Source organism: Monodelphis domestica, chromosome 3, assembly GCF_027887165.1.
Source record: "Monodelphis domestica isolate mMonDom1 chromosome 3, mMonDom1.pri, whole genome shotgun sequence".
Lineage (NCBI taxonomy): Eukaryota > Metazoa > Chordata > Mammalia > Didelphimorphia > Didelphidae > Monodelphis > Monodelphis domestica.
The window spans coordinates 100039593-100059485 of NC_077229.1; the positions used below are offsets into that span (position 1 = coordinate 100039593).

A 19893-nucleotide genomic window follows, 5' to 3' on the forward strand; every position below is an offset into this window, starting at 1 on the left:
AAGATATGAGCGATATAGTGCAAATGGATTTGACAGAACCTGGTAACTATCCAAATATAAGAAGTGAAGGAGAGGGAAGAATCAATGATATTGACAAACTTACAAACTTGGGAGAGTCAATGAATGGTGCTGCCATAAGGAACAGGTTTGGGAGGAAAGATAATGAATTCAGTTTTGGACATATGGAAGCTGTCAGGAAGTAGTATGTAACATGGAAGAGATAAAGGAGAGGGCAGAGTTCAGAAGATCTGTTAGGAGGTTATTTTAATAGTCCATAAAGGTGGCAATGATAACCCAATTCAATTTGGTTTGGCCGATATGTATTAAATATTTTAAAGGGTACTGAACATTTAATTTCTCAAGTATTTACCATGCTAATATGCTGTGTTGGCAGACAAAAAAGATAAAAAATTCCCAATCCATTCTTCTGAGTTTGTACTGGGGTGATGGAAGTGGAAATAGAAAATGGGACATAAGTGAGAAATACTGTAGAGTTAGAATTCACAGGACTTGGTAAATGACTGGATATAAAAAGTATAGGTGACAAGAGGGTCAAAGGTAACACGAAGGTATCAAACATGGGAGAGTAGATGAATTCAATTGCCACAGACCTTTGGGGGTGTTCTTTAAAAAGTCAGGATGGTATTGATCATGTGAAGTATAAAGCTCTAGAAATGTGACATACTCTGTTTTTAGAGAAGGAAAAGGAGACAACAAAAAGACAGAACTTCTGGCACTTACAGGGTCAGGAAGAATCTACAAAGGAGGAAAAGTAGTTAGAGAGGTAGAGAGACAACCATGTGATGTCCATGAAACTAGGGGAGGAGAAAATATCCAGAAGGGAGTAGGAATTGAGTGGTCAGCACTGAGTGACTAAAATTCTAGGACAGTGAATCTTGAACAAAAGATTATCCAACTTGGCAATTGGGAAGTATTAGTGACCTTGGAAAGAGAGAAGTTTCAGCAGAATGGTGGGAGGAGAAATCAAATTTTATGGAATTGAGGAGACAGAATCTGTGCTAAGAGCATGGAAAAATGAAGCATATAAAACTTTTTGAAGAACTTTGGAGAAGGGTAGAGATACAACAACAGCAGAATAGAGTAGAAGGGTCAATTGAATCTTTTTGGGGAGAGGTGTTGAGAAGACCTTAATGTGTTTATGGATAGAGAGCAATGAATGAAAAGAAAGCCAGGGATTGAAAATGCATGAAAAAGAGGGAAAGGAGAAGGCTAGAAGGAATGGAGAAAAAGGCACAGGTAGAGGGAATATGAGTCTTATTTGAGGAGTAGAGTTACTATTTACTTTTTCTCTAGAAGGAAGAAGAGAGTAGATGATGATTCTGAGAAACTTTACAGAGCAGAACACTTAGTGGAGCTCCAGTCAATCATTCAAACAATTCCTAAATAATGAGTTTTTCCTAAATAATTTAAATAATTTTTGAAGTTATTGGAGGCTTCTCCTGCTCATTTAAGAATTTTAAGAATTGGCACTTTTAAATATCTTACTCCCTGCTCATCTATCTACAACAGTTTTCACAGGGTAAAGCCTTAGTTCTTTAATAAGTATTTATTAAGCATCTACTATGTGCTGGCAATATGCTAGACACTGGGCACATAAAGGCAAAAATGGGGGTTGGGTGGAGGGCAGGGTTTATGTGTACATAAATATGTATAAAAACAAAGTAAATTCATTTTGAAGGGGTTACTCTCCATCTTCTTCATGAAGTAGGAAACAAAATAATTATTCTAAATGAGAGATTGAAGTTGGGGTATGAGGAGGAGCAAAAAATCTTGGTACTTTGGTACCAAGTTGTGAGGGATAGAGAGCAGAAATTGATTAGAGAAAATTATAGACTGCAATTTGTTCATTTGTTCTTTTTGGTCAAGACCTAAAATTTCCTTGGTGTGTAGGGAACTCTTGGTGAGGATTTACCCCTCTCTTAATGCAGATCTTCAACTATCTAACAACTTAGAGAGTCCTTTGGCAATTAAGTAACTAGTCCAGTCACTAAGAGGTGTCTGAGCCAAGACTCTGATGTCTGCCTGTTATGTTCTCACTGGGCAAAACTGCTTTTCTCTTTCAACCTTAGCTCTACTTTTAAAGAACCTTTTCTTTAAGTAGAGTTCAAATTTGCTTCTCTGCGATGGCCACCTGGTGGATCCTTGCCCTGCTCTCTGGGGCTGAGTCCATTAAGCAACTATTACCAAGTCTTTGCTGTTTGCACAGGACTATGCTGGGCAGATAAAATGAAACAACTTGACCCTCTTGGGGCTCATATTCTGCTGGAGGAGACGACATTATTACAGATCAATGTAGTAACATGTAGGGAGTAAATCTGTCCACTATGTTATGCTTTCTCTAAGATGAGCTTTTGTATCACATATTTGCATTATGTATGTATAATGTATTTAGATTCAGTGAAACCAGCTAGATTTCTTATGACTTTCTCTGATCATACTCAGTAACCTTCGCATAAGAGAATAGAAATCAGTCAAGAAGAGTTCCTCAAGGATAAGGAGACACAGACTGAGAATAAGAGTTTCCCAAGTGAATTGGGTGTTGGCTGGGTAGTAAACTCCATGAAAGACTGTAGATGATTCCCTCATCCATATCTTGTATCTCCTTCAGTGCCTTGCTCAATACAGGCAAACAATAAATATTTATTGACTATAAATTAGCTCAGTTCATTATTTGACTTTGTCTATTCCACCCTTTCCAATTCCTTAACTCATCTATTCCGCTATGGCCAGAAGCAGTTAGGTGGTACAGTGGATAGAGTGCTGGGTCTGAATTAGGAAGCAGCCTCTAACATTTACTAGCTATATAATCTTGGACAAGTGACTTAACCTCTGCCTGCCTCAGTTTTCTCATCTGTAAAATGGGGATCAAAATGAGGATCCCAGGATTATCATGAGGATAGGATGAGATAATGCTTATATTAAGGCTTTGAAAATCTTAATGCTATGTAAATGTTAGCCATTATTATTATGAACACCATACCCTATCCATGTCTAGGACATCCATTCTCCCTTAACCCTTTGCTTTATATACTCCACTCTGCTGAAGCTCCATTGATTCAGTTTAAAGCATTTTCCCATTCCACTGGTAGAAAACTGAAATTCCATCTCACATTCCATTGCAATCATTTCACCATAAAGACTTCATCTCATTGACTCCACCCTGTTTCTTCTCTAATACCTTCTCTACTCAGCAATTTTACTTCATTGCTTCCACTCTATCCCATTCACTATTGCTTGTCTGTACTATAATACGTATGTGCTGGCTCTAACATGCTACCATGTCCACCCAAACTCATCTATTCTTCCCTGTTGACTCTGCTTCATTCGTACCACCTCTTCCCTTCAAACATGTTTGCTCCACTTCAACCAGCACAGCCTAGAATAAAGTGTTCTTTGGAGTCAGAATCCTGGCTGAAATCCTGCCTCTGTTGCTTCCTTACCTGTCTGAACTTGGGCATCATTTAATTTCCCTGTGTCTCAGTTTCCTCACATGTAAAATGAACAGGGTTGGATTAGATGGCCTCTGGGGTCCCTTAAAGCTCTAATTATGACAATAACAAGCATTTATGTAGAGTTTTAAGTATTTCAAAGTGCTTTATGAATATTATCCCATTTGATCCTCACTCCAATTCTATTGGGCAATAGATGCTATTATTATCTTCATTTGATAGGTGAGGGAGGAAACTGAGGTAGACAGGATCTCAAAGCTAGTAAGTGCCTGAGGCTGAATTTGAACTTTCATCTTCCTGAGTACAGGTCCATCATCCTATCCACTGCACCAAGCTAATATTCTATGAACTACCCTAGCTCACCCAGTGACTGCCCCAGCAGACATTGATCTCTCCCTCTTCTCCATGCCTACATAGTTTGGACATTCCATCTGGTCTAGAGAAACCAGAATAGTTATTGGGTCTGTGGGGATAATGGTCTCTTCCTGAACCCCAGGGGCTTTCTCTGAAGAACCAGTGCCCAAGAATCCTGTTTCCTCAGAATCTTGGGATGCAGAGAAAGAGAGATGACTGGGCTAGGGGTAAATCAAAGAAAGTTAAGAAGAGAAAGGTCATACTTACCTTCTAATCTGCGCTGAGTTGGACTGTATAGCTTTGGTGTTACCTTGAAGATGTTTATCTATGCCCTAAGCACCCCATACTTCAGGACACTTGCTGCAAACCCTCTAACAAAACTAAAGGTGCTCTTTTGGTTGCCAGCAGGACTGAAATTAGCTCTGCAGTCACGGTTATTCTAGACCAATTCCTTTCTTCTTCCCAAGTTCACATCTGCCTTTGCCTCATTCCCCACCCCCTCTTGTGCTCCCCAGGGTGGAGGATGGGCAGACCCCACTGCTCTCAGCCTCCTTAAAAACACTCCCTTCCTGCAGAAAGGTTCTCTATGCAGATAAAATCAGCCTCAGACCACAAGTGCAGACACACCATCTTTCTGACAAGGTCGGCGGCATGTCTGCTGAGACCCTCACCACTCTTGCCAGGATTTACCTCCTAGGATTACTCTTTTCCATTCTCTCAGGTATCTATTTTGTCCACATTCCTTCTCTCCTTTTCCTCAACCTCTATATGGAGCTGTCTTGAATTAGCTCCTAGACACCTCTATCACTATCTCCTCTCAATTCTCTCTTCCCTGGAAGCTTGGTTTCCCCTTTTTTCCAGTGGCTTGGGGTCCCCTCCCTGGTAGCCTGGGTTGGGGTTGGAGTCCAATGAACAGACAAGTGTCTCTTCCCTGCTTCCTCATCTCTCCTTCCCATGAATGCTTTGTGTTGGGCTTAATCTCCTTGGTGTGTTCTCCACAGGGTCCTGGGCCCAGGTGAAGCTTTTGGAGTCAGGAGGCAAGGTGACACATGAGGGCCAGTCCGTGACCCTGACCTGCAAGGCTTCTGGCTTTAACTTCAAGGATTATGCTATGTCTTGGCACTGGAGACCAAGTGGGAGCAACAGTCAGTTTGTGGCCGGTATCAGCTCCAAAACTGGCAGTAAAACAGAGTATAAGCCCAGCATCCAGGGCAGGGCTTATATCACCAGGAATAACGAAGCCCACACTGTCTCCCTGACCCTGATCCAGCTACGAAAGGAAGACTCAGGCATATACTACTGTGTCAAACTCACTGTGCTAGGGCTTAGGCAGACACCTTGACACAAACTTGGCACCCACAGGGGGATTGGAGCCCCCAGAATGGTACTGCACTATGTAGTGTTTTCTTTCTCTCTCTCTCTGTAGAGAAGGAAAGAGAGGAATAGGTTCTCCATATGTGTTTTTGTGGGTGTACGGAGAAGAAAAGAGAATGACTTTATATGTGTGGATGTGTTAAATAAGAGGCAGTCTCTCCACTGTTCCTCCACATTCTTGACTCCAGCCATTTCTTCAATTGATGGCCCCTTCCACTCTTCCTCAGCATGCCAGTAATTCCCTCCCCACATTGGGGCCAAGACTTTAGGCCTGATTCCTGGGGGAACAACCAGAGATTGGGAGCAGAGAAGATCCCGGCTGAAATCCTGCCCTGAGGGCATATCCTCTATGCCATGCATCTGTCCCTCAGATTGGTTCCACCATGGGAACAGAAGGAACAAGCCCTGGCTCCATTCATAGCCCGGGGAGGCAGATAAGGAACTAACCAACTGTTCCAGGGAAGCTCAAAGTCTCAACTTCAAAGGAATCTAGAAAGAATCGATTGGCCCCTGAACTCAGAAAGCCTTTCCCACATTATTACCCTATGAAGGAGGAGGTACAAGTGCAAATTATGCCCATTTTACACATGAGAAAACTGAGGTTCATATAAGAAAAGAGATCTGCCTGGAATTACCAAGCTTAAGCAGTAGAAACTGAAGTCTGCTTTCCTCTGCTTCTTCCACCAAACCTCTGGTCTCTTTGACCAGCTCTAGACAATGCTTTGACCATTTGCTGGCCTGCAAGATCTCAGGAATCCTCTCTGTTCAAGTTCCTTCAAACCTCTAATTTGGATCTGTTAGAGGGCAAGCCTCCAAAGGTGCTGTGGAGGACACAGACTTCTTTAAATTTATTTTGTAATTTTGTCACTATCAAGTCCCTTTTGGTCACTGTGCTCCAGATCTTGGACAGTTCTAGAGCCCAGCAGGCTGAAAATACTCAGATGGAGGGGAATATATATAGCAAGAAGTAGTACAATGAGGCATCAAACACGACCCTTGTACATGTGCTTCTCTAGGGCACCTAGGTCTCCCAGGGCTCTTCTGTCCATCTTCTGCTTCCCTGCCAAGGACTTTCACATTCTTTATGTGCCATATGATTAGGGCCAATCATTAAATAGCATCATTGAAAATTGCTCCTTCTCAGGCTTTCTTTGATTTTGGAAAGTAGTAGTATGGAAGAAGTAGGTGCCCTCTTCAGGATTATTGGTAGCAGTTGCTGCCTTCTTAACCCTTCATCTCAGTTCTGCTGTCTTTCCTGAAGTACTCTCTGCCAACTATGGACCATGGCTTTCAATTAAGTCCTGGGGGGAAGTGGGGGTGGGGCACTACATCTGATTCCTGAAGGAAGAAACAGATAAAGATATAAATGGGAATGAAATAAGTACCGCCCCCCCCCCAAAAAAAAAAAAAAAAACCAACAGAGGCAGGCCAGCTGACCAACATCTCTAAGACAAATCTGTAACTTCTCCTATAGGATATGGTTTAAACTCTATAGGCCAGAATCAAAAAGCCCTCTGTAAGTTTTCCTCTCTCTTGCCTTACTAATCACATTTCTCCTCCCCAGACTCTCAATTCTAGCCAAACAGCTCTTGTCTTACCTGGATACTCTCCTACCTATCCACACTCCCTCCCATTTACCACTGCATCTTTAAGGTTCAGCTAAAATCTCATTTATTCAGGCGAATCTTTACTGACCACTTCAACCATAATAATTCTTTTAATACCCTTATCTCTATTTACCTTGAGATCTGTGCTTCTGTCAAATAGGCTGTGAAATCCTGGTGGGCAGGAACCAAGTGTGTGAGATTAATATAAAAATGCAACCCTTTACCCACATATATGCATTAAGTCAGAATGTCAAAAAGTTTTGTGATTAACGGACTACATGGATACCTGGAGTCCTGACTTCCAGAAGGGACTGGTTGAAGTTGCTGAGTGGTTGGTGATGTGTCTGGAAGTTAGGCTTTGGGATCCTGACTGTCCAATTAGAAAGTCTCAGAAGGAGTGACATCATTGGTCTTATAAAGAGAGGAGGCCAGGCAATTACTGGCTCTCTTAGGAGTGGAACTCTTCCTGAACATGAGTTCTCTCCTTTCTCTGTAGCACTTAACACTCCCTTGAACCATGGCTGGGAAGCTTGGAAATTTTTTTTTAAGTTAGAGTGACCTGGTCTTTGTTTGTTTGTTTGTTTGTTTGTTTGTTTTTCTTTTTCTTTCTCTTCCTCTCTCTCACCAACTTTTACTAATAAATAATTATAATTCAATATGATCTTCAAGAAAATTTTAATCATAACACAAATCCAATTCATGTTTGTATCCTCTCCCAGTACCTAGCACCTGGGGCTCTACAAGCAAAAAGTCGGTGTATAATGTGTATATATATATATATATATATACACACACACATATATATTTGAAAAAATGGAATTTGTATTTAGGAAAGGGTCAAAATTTAGAGGGCCTTGAATGCAAGGTTAAGAAGTTTGGACTTAATCTTATAAACATATGTAACATTTTATAAAATGTCATTGAAAGGTTCTGAGTAGAGAAATGATGGGACCATAATTTCCTTAGCTTCTTTCAAGGATTATATCGGGTACTACCTATCATGGGAAGATTTTCTGGATCTACCTCATTGGCAGAGCTCCATTTCTTCTCATATTAATTGTCATTGGTTCATGTGCCTGTGGTATTTTACTTATTAAGTTCAGTAAACAAGCATTACTGAAAACCTCCTATGTTTAAGATACTAGGTAAAGGGCCACAGACACAAAAATAAAAAACAGATCTCATCCTTGAAAAGCATCCACACTTCTTGAGTGTGGACTTTTACTTTATAAGCCAAAGTCAATATAAGATAATCAATGGAAGGAGAAAACCTTAACCACTAGAGGGATCAGGAAAGGTTTCCCATAGGGGGTAGTACATAGATTGATCTTTGAAGGAAGCTAGTGTTTCTATGAGATAGAAGTGAGAATAGAGAGCATTCCAGGAATGGCAAGGAGCTTTGGTAAAGACGTAGAAGTAGAATATTAAATTCAGAGACTAGCAAGTAGGACAGTTTAGTTAGAATAAAAAAATGCATGAAAGGCAATAGCAAGAGACAAGTCTAGAAAGACAGGATAGAGCTAGATTATAGAGTGATTGAAATACCAAGATGAGTCACTTATTAGGTTGGCTCACATGAACAAATAGGAAAGTGATTAATGTTGGACAGGATGTGGGGAAATTGGAACACTATATAATATTGGTGCAAGTATAAACTGTGAATGATATAACTAATATGCAAGTATGTTCAAAGGGTCATAAAACTATGCATACCCTTTGATCCAGCAATACTACTATTGGTTTTGTAACCCAAAAAGACCAGAGATAAGGAAAAAGGACCTCCTGTACCAAAATATTTCTAATGACTCTTTTTATGGAGGCAAAGAATTAGAAACTGAGGGGTTCCCCATCACTTGAGGAATGGATTAAGAAATTGTGGTATATGGTTGCAATGGAATAGTATTGTGCCATAGGAAATAATGAACAGAATGAGTTCAAAAAAATCTGTGAAGATTTATATGAACTGGTGCAAAATGAAATGAGCAGAACCAGGAAAATAATGAATATAGTGTAAAGGTTAAATTTAGTGGTTAGACTTAAATTATATGAAATAACGTTTTTGCTGAAATTATTATATCTCAAGTCAGAAGTTTATTTATGAAAATAGAGGAAAAACAATAAAGTGGAGAACTGTGAGAGAGGTGAAAGACAATACCTATACTAGTCCTCAGCCAGGTGGGCTAGTAGTGAGTAACTATGAGGCCTCTTCCAATATGGAAGATATCCTCTTAGGAAACTAGGGAAGGAGTCAGCCCTTTTCACTCACCCAAAGAAGTTGTTCAGGAGTCAGAATCTAAGTTGAAGCTGAGTGCCAAGCTCACGATCCAAGCTGCAGTCTCCAGCAAATCTCCCTTGAAGACCATTTCCAGGAGATACTCTCCATGAGACTCAACTTCATGAGAATGCCCCAGATGAAGGATTTTGTGACTTTTATGGTGGTGCTCTGTCTCCTCCCCTCTTCACAGGGGCCAATCACAGCTTCCAAATAGTCTAGCACTGCCCAGGGGGCAGTGTTTGTGGGAACCAGTTTACACCTTCTGGAGAGGTGAATACTCATTGAAAGGGTTCACAGTTTCTGAGGGTATGAACTCTTAAAAGAATTAAAAAGTTTCTGACTGAGTTAGAAAAAAGGGTGGAACTCTCCAAGTATCTTGCTGGCTTCTCACCTAGCACTAAGTAAGGTATGAATTCATTAAGTGGTTTGTGAGCTCCTCCACCTAGTTCATTCAATCAAAAGGTAGACAAAGGAGAGTTAATCCTGTCTTCACAATCTAGTGAGGTAATTCAGTTAGTATTAACCAAAGTTTTAACTCCAACTAGGCAAAGAGAATAAAGGATTCCCTTTTCACAAGAGTAAACTCAGAATAGACAAAGAGAACCAAGAATTTCCTTTCAAAATAGTAACAGAAATATTAAATGACAACCAACTGTGAAGGGCTAAACTATTATCAGTAAAGCAAGTTCCCAAGATATCCACAAGAGACACATGATGAGAAATACCATACACAGTCAAAAAAGAAACTGTTGGACTGATTGCATTTCAGAGAATGCCATCCTCCACTTTATTTCTTTCATTAGCATTTTATTGTATGTGTGATAAGTATCTTCTGTCATAGCACAAGCAATATGGAAACATGTGTTGCCTGAAAGCACTTGCATGAAAGTCTATATCAGACTAAATTCTCTGCCACCTTGGAAAGGGGTCAAATAGGGAGGGAGAAAAATCTTAATACCAAAATGTCAGAAAACAATTGTCAAAAATTATTTCTACATGTAAATAAAAAGAATTTGAATTGCTGATATGTGTGTATGTCCTTGCTCAGTGCTGTCAGAGGGAAAAATAATGGTTTATAAAATAACCAGAAGAGAGAGTTAGAGACAGAGACAGAAAGCTACACAGAGAAAAAGATGGCACAGAGAGACAAAAAGAGAGGGAGAGACAGAGATTTATAGCTGGTGAGACCTTCCCATACTGATAACTTGTTGATGTATAGAAGAGAGAATTGATTAATATTTTTATGCTCCCTGAAAGCACAAGAAAAGAAATGTATCTGAGAACAGGCACATACAAAACAAACTATCAGTTTTGTTGGGGAACGTTTTATAAGTACCTGGACGTCTGTCTCCATGAAGTGATTGCCTCAGTAATTTCCCATATCTCATTGTTTTTTCTTACATTAGTCTTGAAAGGGTTAGAGACAAGGGAATGACTAGATAATATGCCATTCCCAGGATAAATCCAGAAAGAGGAGCTTAGAATGAAGAGTGCCATATACCTGAGGGTATGGGCCAAAAAGAAGAAGTAATTAGTTCCCTAGTACCAGCACCTGTCTTCAAATTGCTAGACTTGGATAACCAGGAATGTTGCAAACTTGGGAGAAAGATGGTGAAATAGGGAAATTGAGAGGAGAGATGATTTGACGATGGGGAGTGTGGTAAGATGGAACATTGGGCCATGTTGAATGTGTGGTATCTACATGACATCCAGGTGGAACTATACGGTCAGTGATAGGTGATGTAGGATTGACTTTTAATGAAGTTATCATCACTTTCTTCAGGTAACCAATTTTTGCCATGATCTTTCAGAAACTTTCAATATTAACTTCCAGAAGCTTTTTACTACTAACTACTAACAATATCAAAGTCCTTGTTGAGATGAATGAATGCTGTTTATAGACCTCTATTCTGCTTTAGGAATTTCTCCATATTTTAGCATTGTATCTCATTGTACAATATCATCTATCATTGTGCAATATCAGTGGAGTAAGACCAAGAGTAGAATAGCCAAGAGAAACTGAGACTAATGACCCTTTTGACTAGTGTCCATTGATCTGCCTAGACTTCTCTTAATAGCAGGGTTAATAGGTTGAAACTAGTTACAGACTATCTCTGCATACTCCATAATCTCTCTCTCTCTCTCTCTCTCTCTCTCTCTCTCTCTCTCTCTCTCTCTCTCTCTCTCTCTCTCTCTCTCTGCTTTTTTATTTATTTTTACTATGAAACAACTTTTAAATAAACAGATGCATAAAATAATTTTGAGCAAAACCATAAACTCCACATTGTTTACAATTTGCTTAAAGTATTTAAAATATTTTGTGCCCTAATATAACCATCCTCTGCTTTTGATTTCCCTTTGGATTGTTTTACAATTTGTATTTTATTTTAAAGCTAATTGGGGGTGGGGTGGGGCAGAGCCAATATGGAAGTGTAGTAGCAAGGAAATCCTAAAGCTGCTCTGAATATCCTTTCAAACCAATCTTTTAAAAGCATCTCATAAGTACAGAAGTCAAAGCAGGATGAGCAAAGGGACTCTCCCACTGAACACAGCATGAAAGGTAGGCAGAAAAAGGGGATTTCAATATTATAAAGGGATAAATCTGCACAAGATCAAGTGAAGGCTGACCCCCCTACCCCAACTACTATACTAGACACAGATCCAGGACTAAGCAACCTCTGCATTCTAGGAGATGGGTTAAACTAAAGAAAAAGCACCACAAACCTAACCCTGGAAGCTCTAGGCCCTGACAGTGGGATTTGAAGCTTAATAGAACTGGACTCACTTAAAGGCAGCAGGGGCAGTGCAGCAGCAGCAGTAGCACCAGAAGATAGTCTCAGGGCAAAATGCTGTGAACCATGCTACACCAACAAAGGAACACTGCAGACCTAAACCCTGGAAATCATAGGCCTTGGAGGTGAGGGTCAGAGCTATATAGTACTGGGCTCACACAGGCCTCTGAAAGGGAAGGAAGGATATCCTTAAGGCAAAGCCTTGTGAGGCAGAAAGCTAAGATAGAAATGTTCAGCAACATACAGGACTCCTAGTCCTCAAGTGGGAAAATGAATAAACAGCAGCAAAGAGAGTTCTTGATCATGGAAAATTTCTATGGAGAAAAACAGCAAAAAACAGAAGCAATAGGAGGGGGTGAGAAACAAGCAAATACGTGCAATCTCCCTGGAAGAAATGGAAACTGTTTGTAAGCTCTGGAGGAACTCAAAAAGGAGTTTAAGAACCAAGTAAGACAGAAGAAAAATGGAAATAAGAATGCAAAAAGAAATGAAAGTAATGCAAAAAGAAAATAACAGCTTAAAATGCAAAATTGGTCAAATAGAAATAGAGACATGGAAATCAAATGAAGTAATAAGCATATTAAAAACCATAATTGACTGGCTGGGAAAAAAAAGGCAAAGAAGTCCAGTGATGAAAAGCATGCCATGAAAAATAGATTAGACCAAATCAAAAGGGAGAATCAAAAGATCATGGATGAAAATCAGTCTCTAAAGACTAGAATTGGGCAAGTGGAAGATAATGATTTCATGAGACATCAAGAAATTATAAAACAAAATTGAAAGAATGAAAAAATAGAAGAAAATATGACATTTCTCATTGAAAAAACAGCTGACTTGTAAAAAAGGATCCAAGAGAGACAATTTGAGAATTATTGGACTACCTGAAAGCCATGACCAAAAAAAAAAGCCTAGGCATCATATTACAAGAAATAATCCAAGGAAACTGCCCTTATATTCTTGAACAAGAGGACAAAATAGACATTAAAAGAGTCAACAGATCATCCCCTACATTAAATCTCCAAATGACAATTCCCAGAAATGTAATAGCCAAGTTCAAGAGCTTCCAGGTCAAGGAGAAAATACTGTAAGTGGCCAGAAAGAAACAAATTACATATCATGGAGCCCCAGTAAGAATTACATAGGATCTAGCAGCTTCTATACTAAAGGACCACAAGGCTTTGAATATAATATTCCAGAAGACAAGAGAACCCGATCTACAACCAAGAATCACCTACCCATCAAAATTGACTATTTAATTTCAGGGGAAAGTATGGTCATTTAATAAAACAGACATTTCCAAGAATTTTTGAAGAAAAGACCAGAATTAAATGGAAAATGTGATGTCCAAATACAAAACTCAAGAGAACCATAAAAAGGTAAATAAGAAAGAGAAAAATTTTAAGGGCTTCAATATGGCCTAATTATTCATATTTCTTTATGGAAAAATGAAATCTATAACTCTTAAAATTGTTTTCATTACTGTGGGAAAAAATACAGAAGAAAAACAACTTCTTGATCACATGGGTCTATGGGGATATGAATGGGGATGTAAACTCTAAATGATCACCCTAGTGCAAATATTAATATTATGGAAATAGGTCTTGACCAATGAAACATGTTAAACCCAGTGGAATTTCATGTCAGCTATAGGAGGGGGTTGGGGAGAGGGGAGGGAAAGAACATGAATCTTATAACTATGGAAAAATATTCTAAATCATCTAAATAAATAAAATTTTAAACAATTGTTTTCATTATCATAATAGATAGAAGAAATATACATAGACAGAGGGTATGGTATTAAGCTGTTTAGGATGATATGCAAAAAATATTAGGGGAAAAAAGAAAATTTTAGTAAGAGAAATAAAAAGTAAAAGGTAAAATGGGGTAAATTATACCACATAAAGAGGGGAATAGGGTAGAGGGGAGAATACTATTACAAGAAGAGGAGGATGAGCGTGGTGACAGGTAATACTTAAATCTTAATCTCATTGGATTTTGTTCAGAGAGGGAAGAAAAATCAGATTTATTGGGGTATAGAATCCTATCTTACCCTATAGAGAAGTAGAAGGGGAATAAGGAAGGGATGTATGGGGAGAGGAGTAATATAAGGGAGGGAAATGTTGTGGGGGGTGATTAAAAATCCTAAGGAAAAGTAGGAGGGGATTAAGAAAGGAGGTTGTGGGAAGTGGAGAAAATAAGGGAGGAGGAAAGGGAGACTAATTAAAAGCAAAAAAAAACTGATATGGAGGGGAAGATTGAAAGGAGAAAGGGCAGGATTAAAAGAAGGAATCAAAATGATGGGGAATATACAGATAGTAATCATAATTATAAATATGAATGGGATGAACTCATCCATAAAATGGAAGTGGATTAAAATCCAAAATCCCATCATATGCTGTTCATAAGAAACACAATTGAGGCAGGTAGATACACACACAAGTAAAAGTAAGAGGTTGGAGCAGCATTTATTGGGTATCAGCTAAGAAAAAGAAGACAGGGGTAGGAATCATGATTTCTGACAAACTAAAGCAAAAATAGATATGATTAAAAGACATAAGAAAGGTAATTACAACCTGATAAAACACAGTATAGACAATGAAGAAATATCAGTACTCAACATATGTGCACCAAATGGTATAACTTCCAGATTTTTAAAGGAGAAACTGAAGGAACTTAAGGAGGATATAGATAGATAAACTATACTAGTAGAGGACCTCAACATTCCCCTGTCAGATCTAGATAAATCAAACCAAAAACTAAGTAAGAAAGAAGTAAGAGAAGTTAATGAAATTTTAGAAAAATTAAAGTTAATAGATACCTGGATACAAGTGAATAGGGATAAAAAAGAATATGCCTTCATTTCAGCAGCACATGGTACATATATACCAAGAGTTACCATGTACTAAGGCATAAAAATGTCACAAACAAATACAGAAAATAGAAATTATAAATGCAACTTTTTTTCAGAGCATAATGTGATAAAATTATAATTAGTAAGGGTTCATGGATAGGCAAATTAAAAATTAATTGGAAATTAAATAATCTAATTGTCCAAAAAAAAAAACCTGTTGGATTAAAGAACAAATCATAGAAGCAATTATTGATTTCATTGAAGAGAATGACAGTGAGAAGATAACATACCAAAATTTATGAAATTTTGAATACAGCCAAAGCAGTATTCAGGGGAAATTTTATATCTCTTAGTGCCTTTATCAGTGATAGGGAACCTTTTGAGCTTGGTGTGTCAAAATTCACCAAAAAAACAAGCATAACTCTGATGATGTGTCACTTTGAGAAAAAAAAAAACATGATTTTTCAATTTTTCTAGTTTAAATAACAAAAATATGTAATTGTAATATATAACTGCATTTAATAAACCAAAAACTAATTATTTAACTTACCTGCTTAGTGACTTCTTTGTTCATCTGTCAGTCGGTTTCTTTTGTTGGTCTTGATATTATTTGACTTGTGTGGGTTGCCATGACCCAAGATAAGTGAGGGTGAGGGGGAATTCTTTAACTAACCTGTCTATTAGTGACATTTTTGTTGCTGAATTTCATTGGCTAAATCTTCAATTGAAGGTTGGTATTTTGTACACTTCAAGCCCAAGTAAGCGCTACTAACTTCATCTGTCAATCTGTTTCTTTTGTTGGTTTTGATATTATTTCATGCCGAGAATAACGTCTCCCAAAAGTATGTAGAGGGTAAAAATTGTGAGTAAAGCCATTGTTATATTTTTCAAGGTGCTAAAAGTGTCTGGTAATGGTTCCAGGCACTATTCTGTTGCACATGGGCCAGAGCCCTGCCTAATCTTCCACTGGCCTGGCCCTGCCCCTTCCCTCTCCAGCCTGCCTGCCCACATGGGCTCCTTCTGTGTGTGGAGCTCCTCCTCCCTGCCTCTGCAGGAGCCCAACCCAACCACCTGGAGAGCACCACCGGCTACTCGCACCCTCCTCCGCAGCCAGCGTGTGGAGCAGTCCTCTGTCCCCCCTGTACCCCTATGGCCAAGCCCATGGCTATGGGAGTGTGGCTCCCTGGGCAGCTCCTAGGCCCCAAGGTGTGCTAAACCCGCATGAGGCCACATGTCACTGAAAATGGCTATGCATGTCATAGGTTCACCATCATGGGACTATATCAACAAAAAAGAGAAAGAGGAAATCAATGAATTGGGCATGCAACTAAAAAAAGTAGAAAAAGAACAAATTAAAAATCTTCAGATAAAGACCAAATTGGAGGTCCTTAAAATCAAAACAGAAATTAATAAAACTGGAAACAAAAGATCTATTGTACTAATAAATAAGACTAGGAACTGGCATTTTGAAACAAAATAGATAAAGTATTGATCAATATAATTAAAAAAGAAAGAATTCAATCAAATTAACAGTATCATGAAGTAAAAGGGCAATCTCACTTCTACTAAAGATGAAATTAAAGGCAATTAGTAGGAACTATTTTGCCCAATTATATGGCAATAAATCTGAAAATCTAGGTGAAGTAGACGAATATTTACAAAAATATAAATTGTCTAGATTAACAAAAGAGAAAATAGAATACTTAAATAATCCCATATAAGAAAAAGAAATTGAATAAGCCAAAAGGAGCTCCCTAAAAAAATCCCCAGGGCCATATGCATTCACAAGTAAATTTTATCAAACATTTAAAGAACAACTAATCTTAATACTTTATAAACTATTTGACAAAATAAGCAAAGAAGGGGTCTTACCAAACTCTTTTCATGACACAAATATGGTACTGATTCCCAAGCCAAGAATATAAAAAAACAGAGAAGGAAATCTATTGTCCAATCTCCTTAATGAACATAGATGCAAAAATATTAAAATACTAGCAAGAAGAGTACAGCGAGTTGTCACAAGGACTAGGTAGGATTTATACTAGAAATGCAAGACTGGTTTAATATTAGGAAAACCATTTGCATAATTTACCATGTCAACAACCAAACTAATAGAGATCACATGATAATCTCAATAAGTGCAGAAAAAGCCTTTAACAAAATACATCTATTCTTATTGAAGATACTAGAAAGTATAGGAATAAAAGGGACTTTCCTCAAAATAATATGTAGTATTCATTTAAAACCATCAGCAAGTATCATCTGAAATGGGGATAAGTTAGACACATTCTCAGTAAGATCAGGAGTGAAGCAAGGATTCCCATTTTTCACCACTACAATTAATATTGTCCTAGAAATGCTAGCAGTAGAAATTAGAGAAGAAAAAGAAATTGAATGGATCAAAGTTGGCAATGAGAAAACTAAATTATAACTCTTTGCAGATGATATGATGGTATACTTAGAGAATCTGAGAAAATCAACTAAAAAGCTAGTGTAAATAATTAATAACTTCAGCAAAGTTGCAGGGTACACAACAAACCCACATATATCATTGGCATAGCTTCTATATATTTCATATAATACTCAACAGCAAGAGCTAGAAAGAGAAACTTTATTTAAAATCACTCTGGACAATATAAAATATTTGGGAATCTATTTGCCAAGACAAACTCAGGTATTATATAAACACAACTATGAAACACTTTTCACACAAATAAAACTAGATCTAAACAATTGGAAAAGCTTTAATTACTCATGGGTAGGGTGAGCTAATATAATAAAAATGTCAATCCTATAAATTAATTTATTTAGTGCCATTCTTATCAAACTACCAAAAAACTTTTTTGTAGAATTATAAAAAATTATAACAAATTCATATAGAAGAACAAAAGACCAAGAATATCAAGGGAACTAATGAAAAAAAAAGTGAAGAATGGTGGCCTAGCAGTAGTAGATCTTAAACTGTACTATAAAACAGTAATTATCAAAACAATATAGTACTGAATAAGAGACAGAAGGGAGGATCAATGGAATAGACTAGAGGCAAATGATCTCAGTAAGATAGTGTTTAATAAACCCAAAGATCCCAGCTTTGGGGACAAGAAACTAGTATTTGACAAAAGCTGTTGGGAAAATCAGAAAATGGTTTGGGAAAAATTAGGTTTAGATCAACATCTCACACCTTATAGTAAAATAAATTCAGAATAGGTAAATATCTTAAATATATAGAAGGAAATTATAAGTAAATTAGGTGAAGACAGAATAGTATACCTGTCAGATCTATGGGAAAGGAAAGAATTTAAGACCAAACAAGAGATAGAGAACATTACAATATGTAAAATGAATAATTTTGATTATATTAAATATAAATATAAATTAAATAAAATAATAAAATAAAAATAAAAAATAAAAATGAATAAGAATTAAATATAAATATAAAAAGGTGTTTTACGAACAAAACCAATGTAACCAAAATTAGGAGGGAAGCAACAAACTAAGAATATTTTTTAATAACAAAAATCTTTGACAAAGGTCTAATTTCTCAAATTTATAAGGAGCTAAGTCAGTTGTACAAAAAATCATGCCATTCCCCGATTGACAAATGGTGAAGGGACATAAATAGGTGGTTTTCAGATAAAGAAATCAAAACTATCAATAAGTACATGAAAAAGTGTTCTAAATCTCTCCTGATTACAGAAATGCAAAATAAAACGTTGCTGAGATACCACCTTATACCTAGTACATTAGGCAATATAACAATAAAGGAAAATAATAAATGTTGGAGGGGATGTGGCAAAATTGGGACAGTAATATATTGTTGATGAGCTGTGAATTGAGTCAATGATTCTGGAAGGCAATTTGGAATTATGCCTAAAGAGTTTTAAAAGAATGCATACCCTTTGATTCAGCAATATCACGACTAGATTTGTACCCCAATGAGATAATTAAAAAAAGGTTGTATAAAATATTCATAGCCGTGCTCCTTTGTGGTAGCAAAAAAAATTGGAAAATGAGGGGGTGTCCCTTGATTTTGGAATGACTGAACAAAATGTAGTATATGATGGTGATGGAATACTATTGTGCTATAAGGAATGGTAAAATGCTTGATTTCCATATGTATTGTAAAGACCTTCATGAACTGATGTGGAATGAAATGAACAGAACCAGAACATTACACACAGAAACTGAAACATTGTGGAACAATTAAATGTAATCGATTTTGCTACTAGGAGCAATGTAATGGTCCAGCACAATCCTGAGGAACTTATGGGAAAGAATGCTATACACACAGAGGGAAAGAACTGTGGTAGTAGAAAGGCAGGAGAAAAGCATATGATTCTTCACATGTTTATATGGGTATATGATTTGGGGTTTGTTTTTTTTTTTACTTCCTTTTTTTTAATATGTTTTATTTGATCATTTCCAAGCATTATTCGTTAAAGACATAGATCATTTTCTTTTACACCCCCCCACCCCGCACAGCCGACGCGTAAGTCCACTGGGCATTAGATGTTTTCTTGATTTGAACCCATTGCTTTGTTGATAATATTTGCATTAGAGTGTTCGTTTAGAGTCCCTCCTCTGTCATGTCCCCTCAACCTCTGTATTCAGGCAGTTGCTTTTTCTCGGTGTTTCCACTCCCATAGTTTATCCTTTGCTTATGAATGGTGTTTTTTTCTCCTGGATCCCTGCAAGTTGTTCAGGGACATTACACCGCCACTAATGGAGAAGTCCATTACGTTCGATTATACCACAGTGTGTTAGTCTCTGTGTACAATGTTCTCCTGGTTCTGCTCCTCTCGCTCTGCATCACTTCCTGGAGGTTGTTCCAGTCTCCATGGAATTTCTCCACTTTATTATTCCTTTTAGCACAATAGTATTCCATCACCAACATATACCACAGTTTGTTCAGCCATTCCCCAATTGATGGGCATCCCCTTGTTTTCCAGTTTTGGGCCACCACAAAGAGCGCAGCTATGAACATTTTTGTACAAGTCTTTGTGTCCATTATCTCTTTGGGGTACAGACCCAGCAGTGCTATGGCTGGGTCAAAGGGTAGATATTCTTTTGTCGCCCTTTGGGCATAGTTCCAAATTGCCCTCCAGAATGGTTGGATCAGTTCACAGCTCCACCAGCAATGAATTAATGTCCCTGCTTTGCCACATCCCCT

The 19893-nt window shown here is 37.8% G+C and overlaps 1 protein-coding gene across 1 annotated transcript in view; it reads left to right on the top strand.

The window, feature by feature from the left end:
• Positions 1-4475: 4475 nt before the first annotated feature.
• The window catches only part of LOC103098203 (signal-regulatory protein beta-1-like), a 131960-nt gene continuing 116542 nt past the window's right edge, over positions 4476-19893 (top strand). Inside the window, exons 1-3 of the mRNA XM_056821008.1 lie at positions 4476-4545; positions 4826-5139; positions 13655-13661. Of these exons, the coding sequence (XP_056676986.1) occupies positions 4476-4545; positions 4826-5139; positions 13655-13661 (391 nt within the window). The remainder of the gene's footprint in view (positions 4546-4825; positions 5140-13654; positions 13662-19893) is intronic.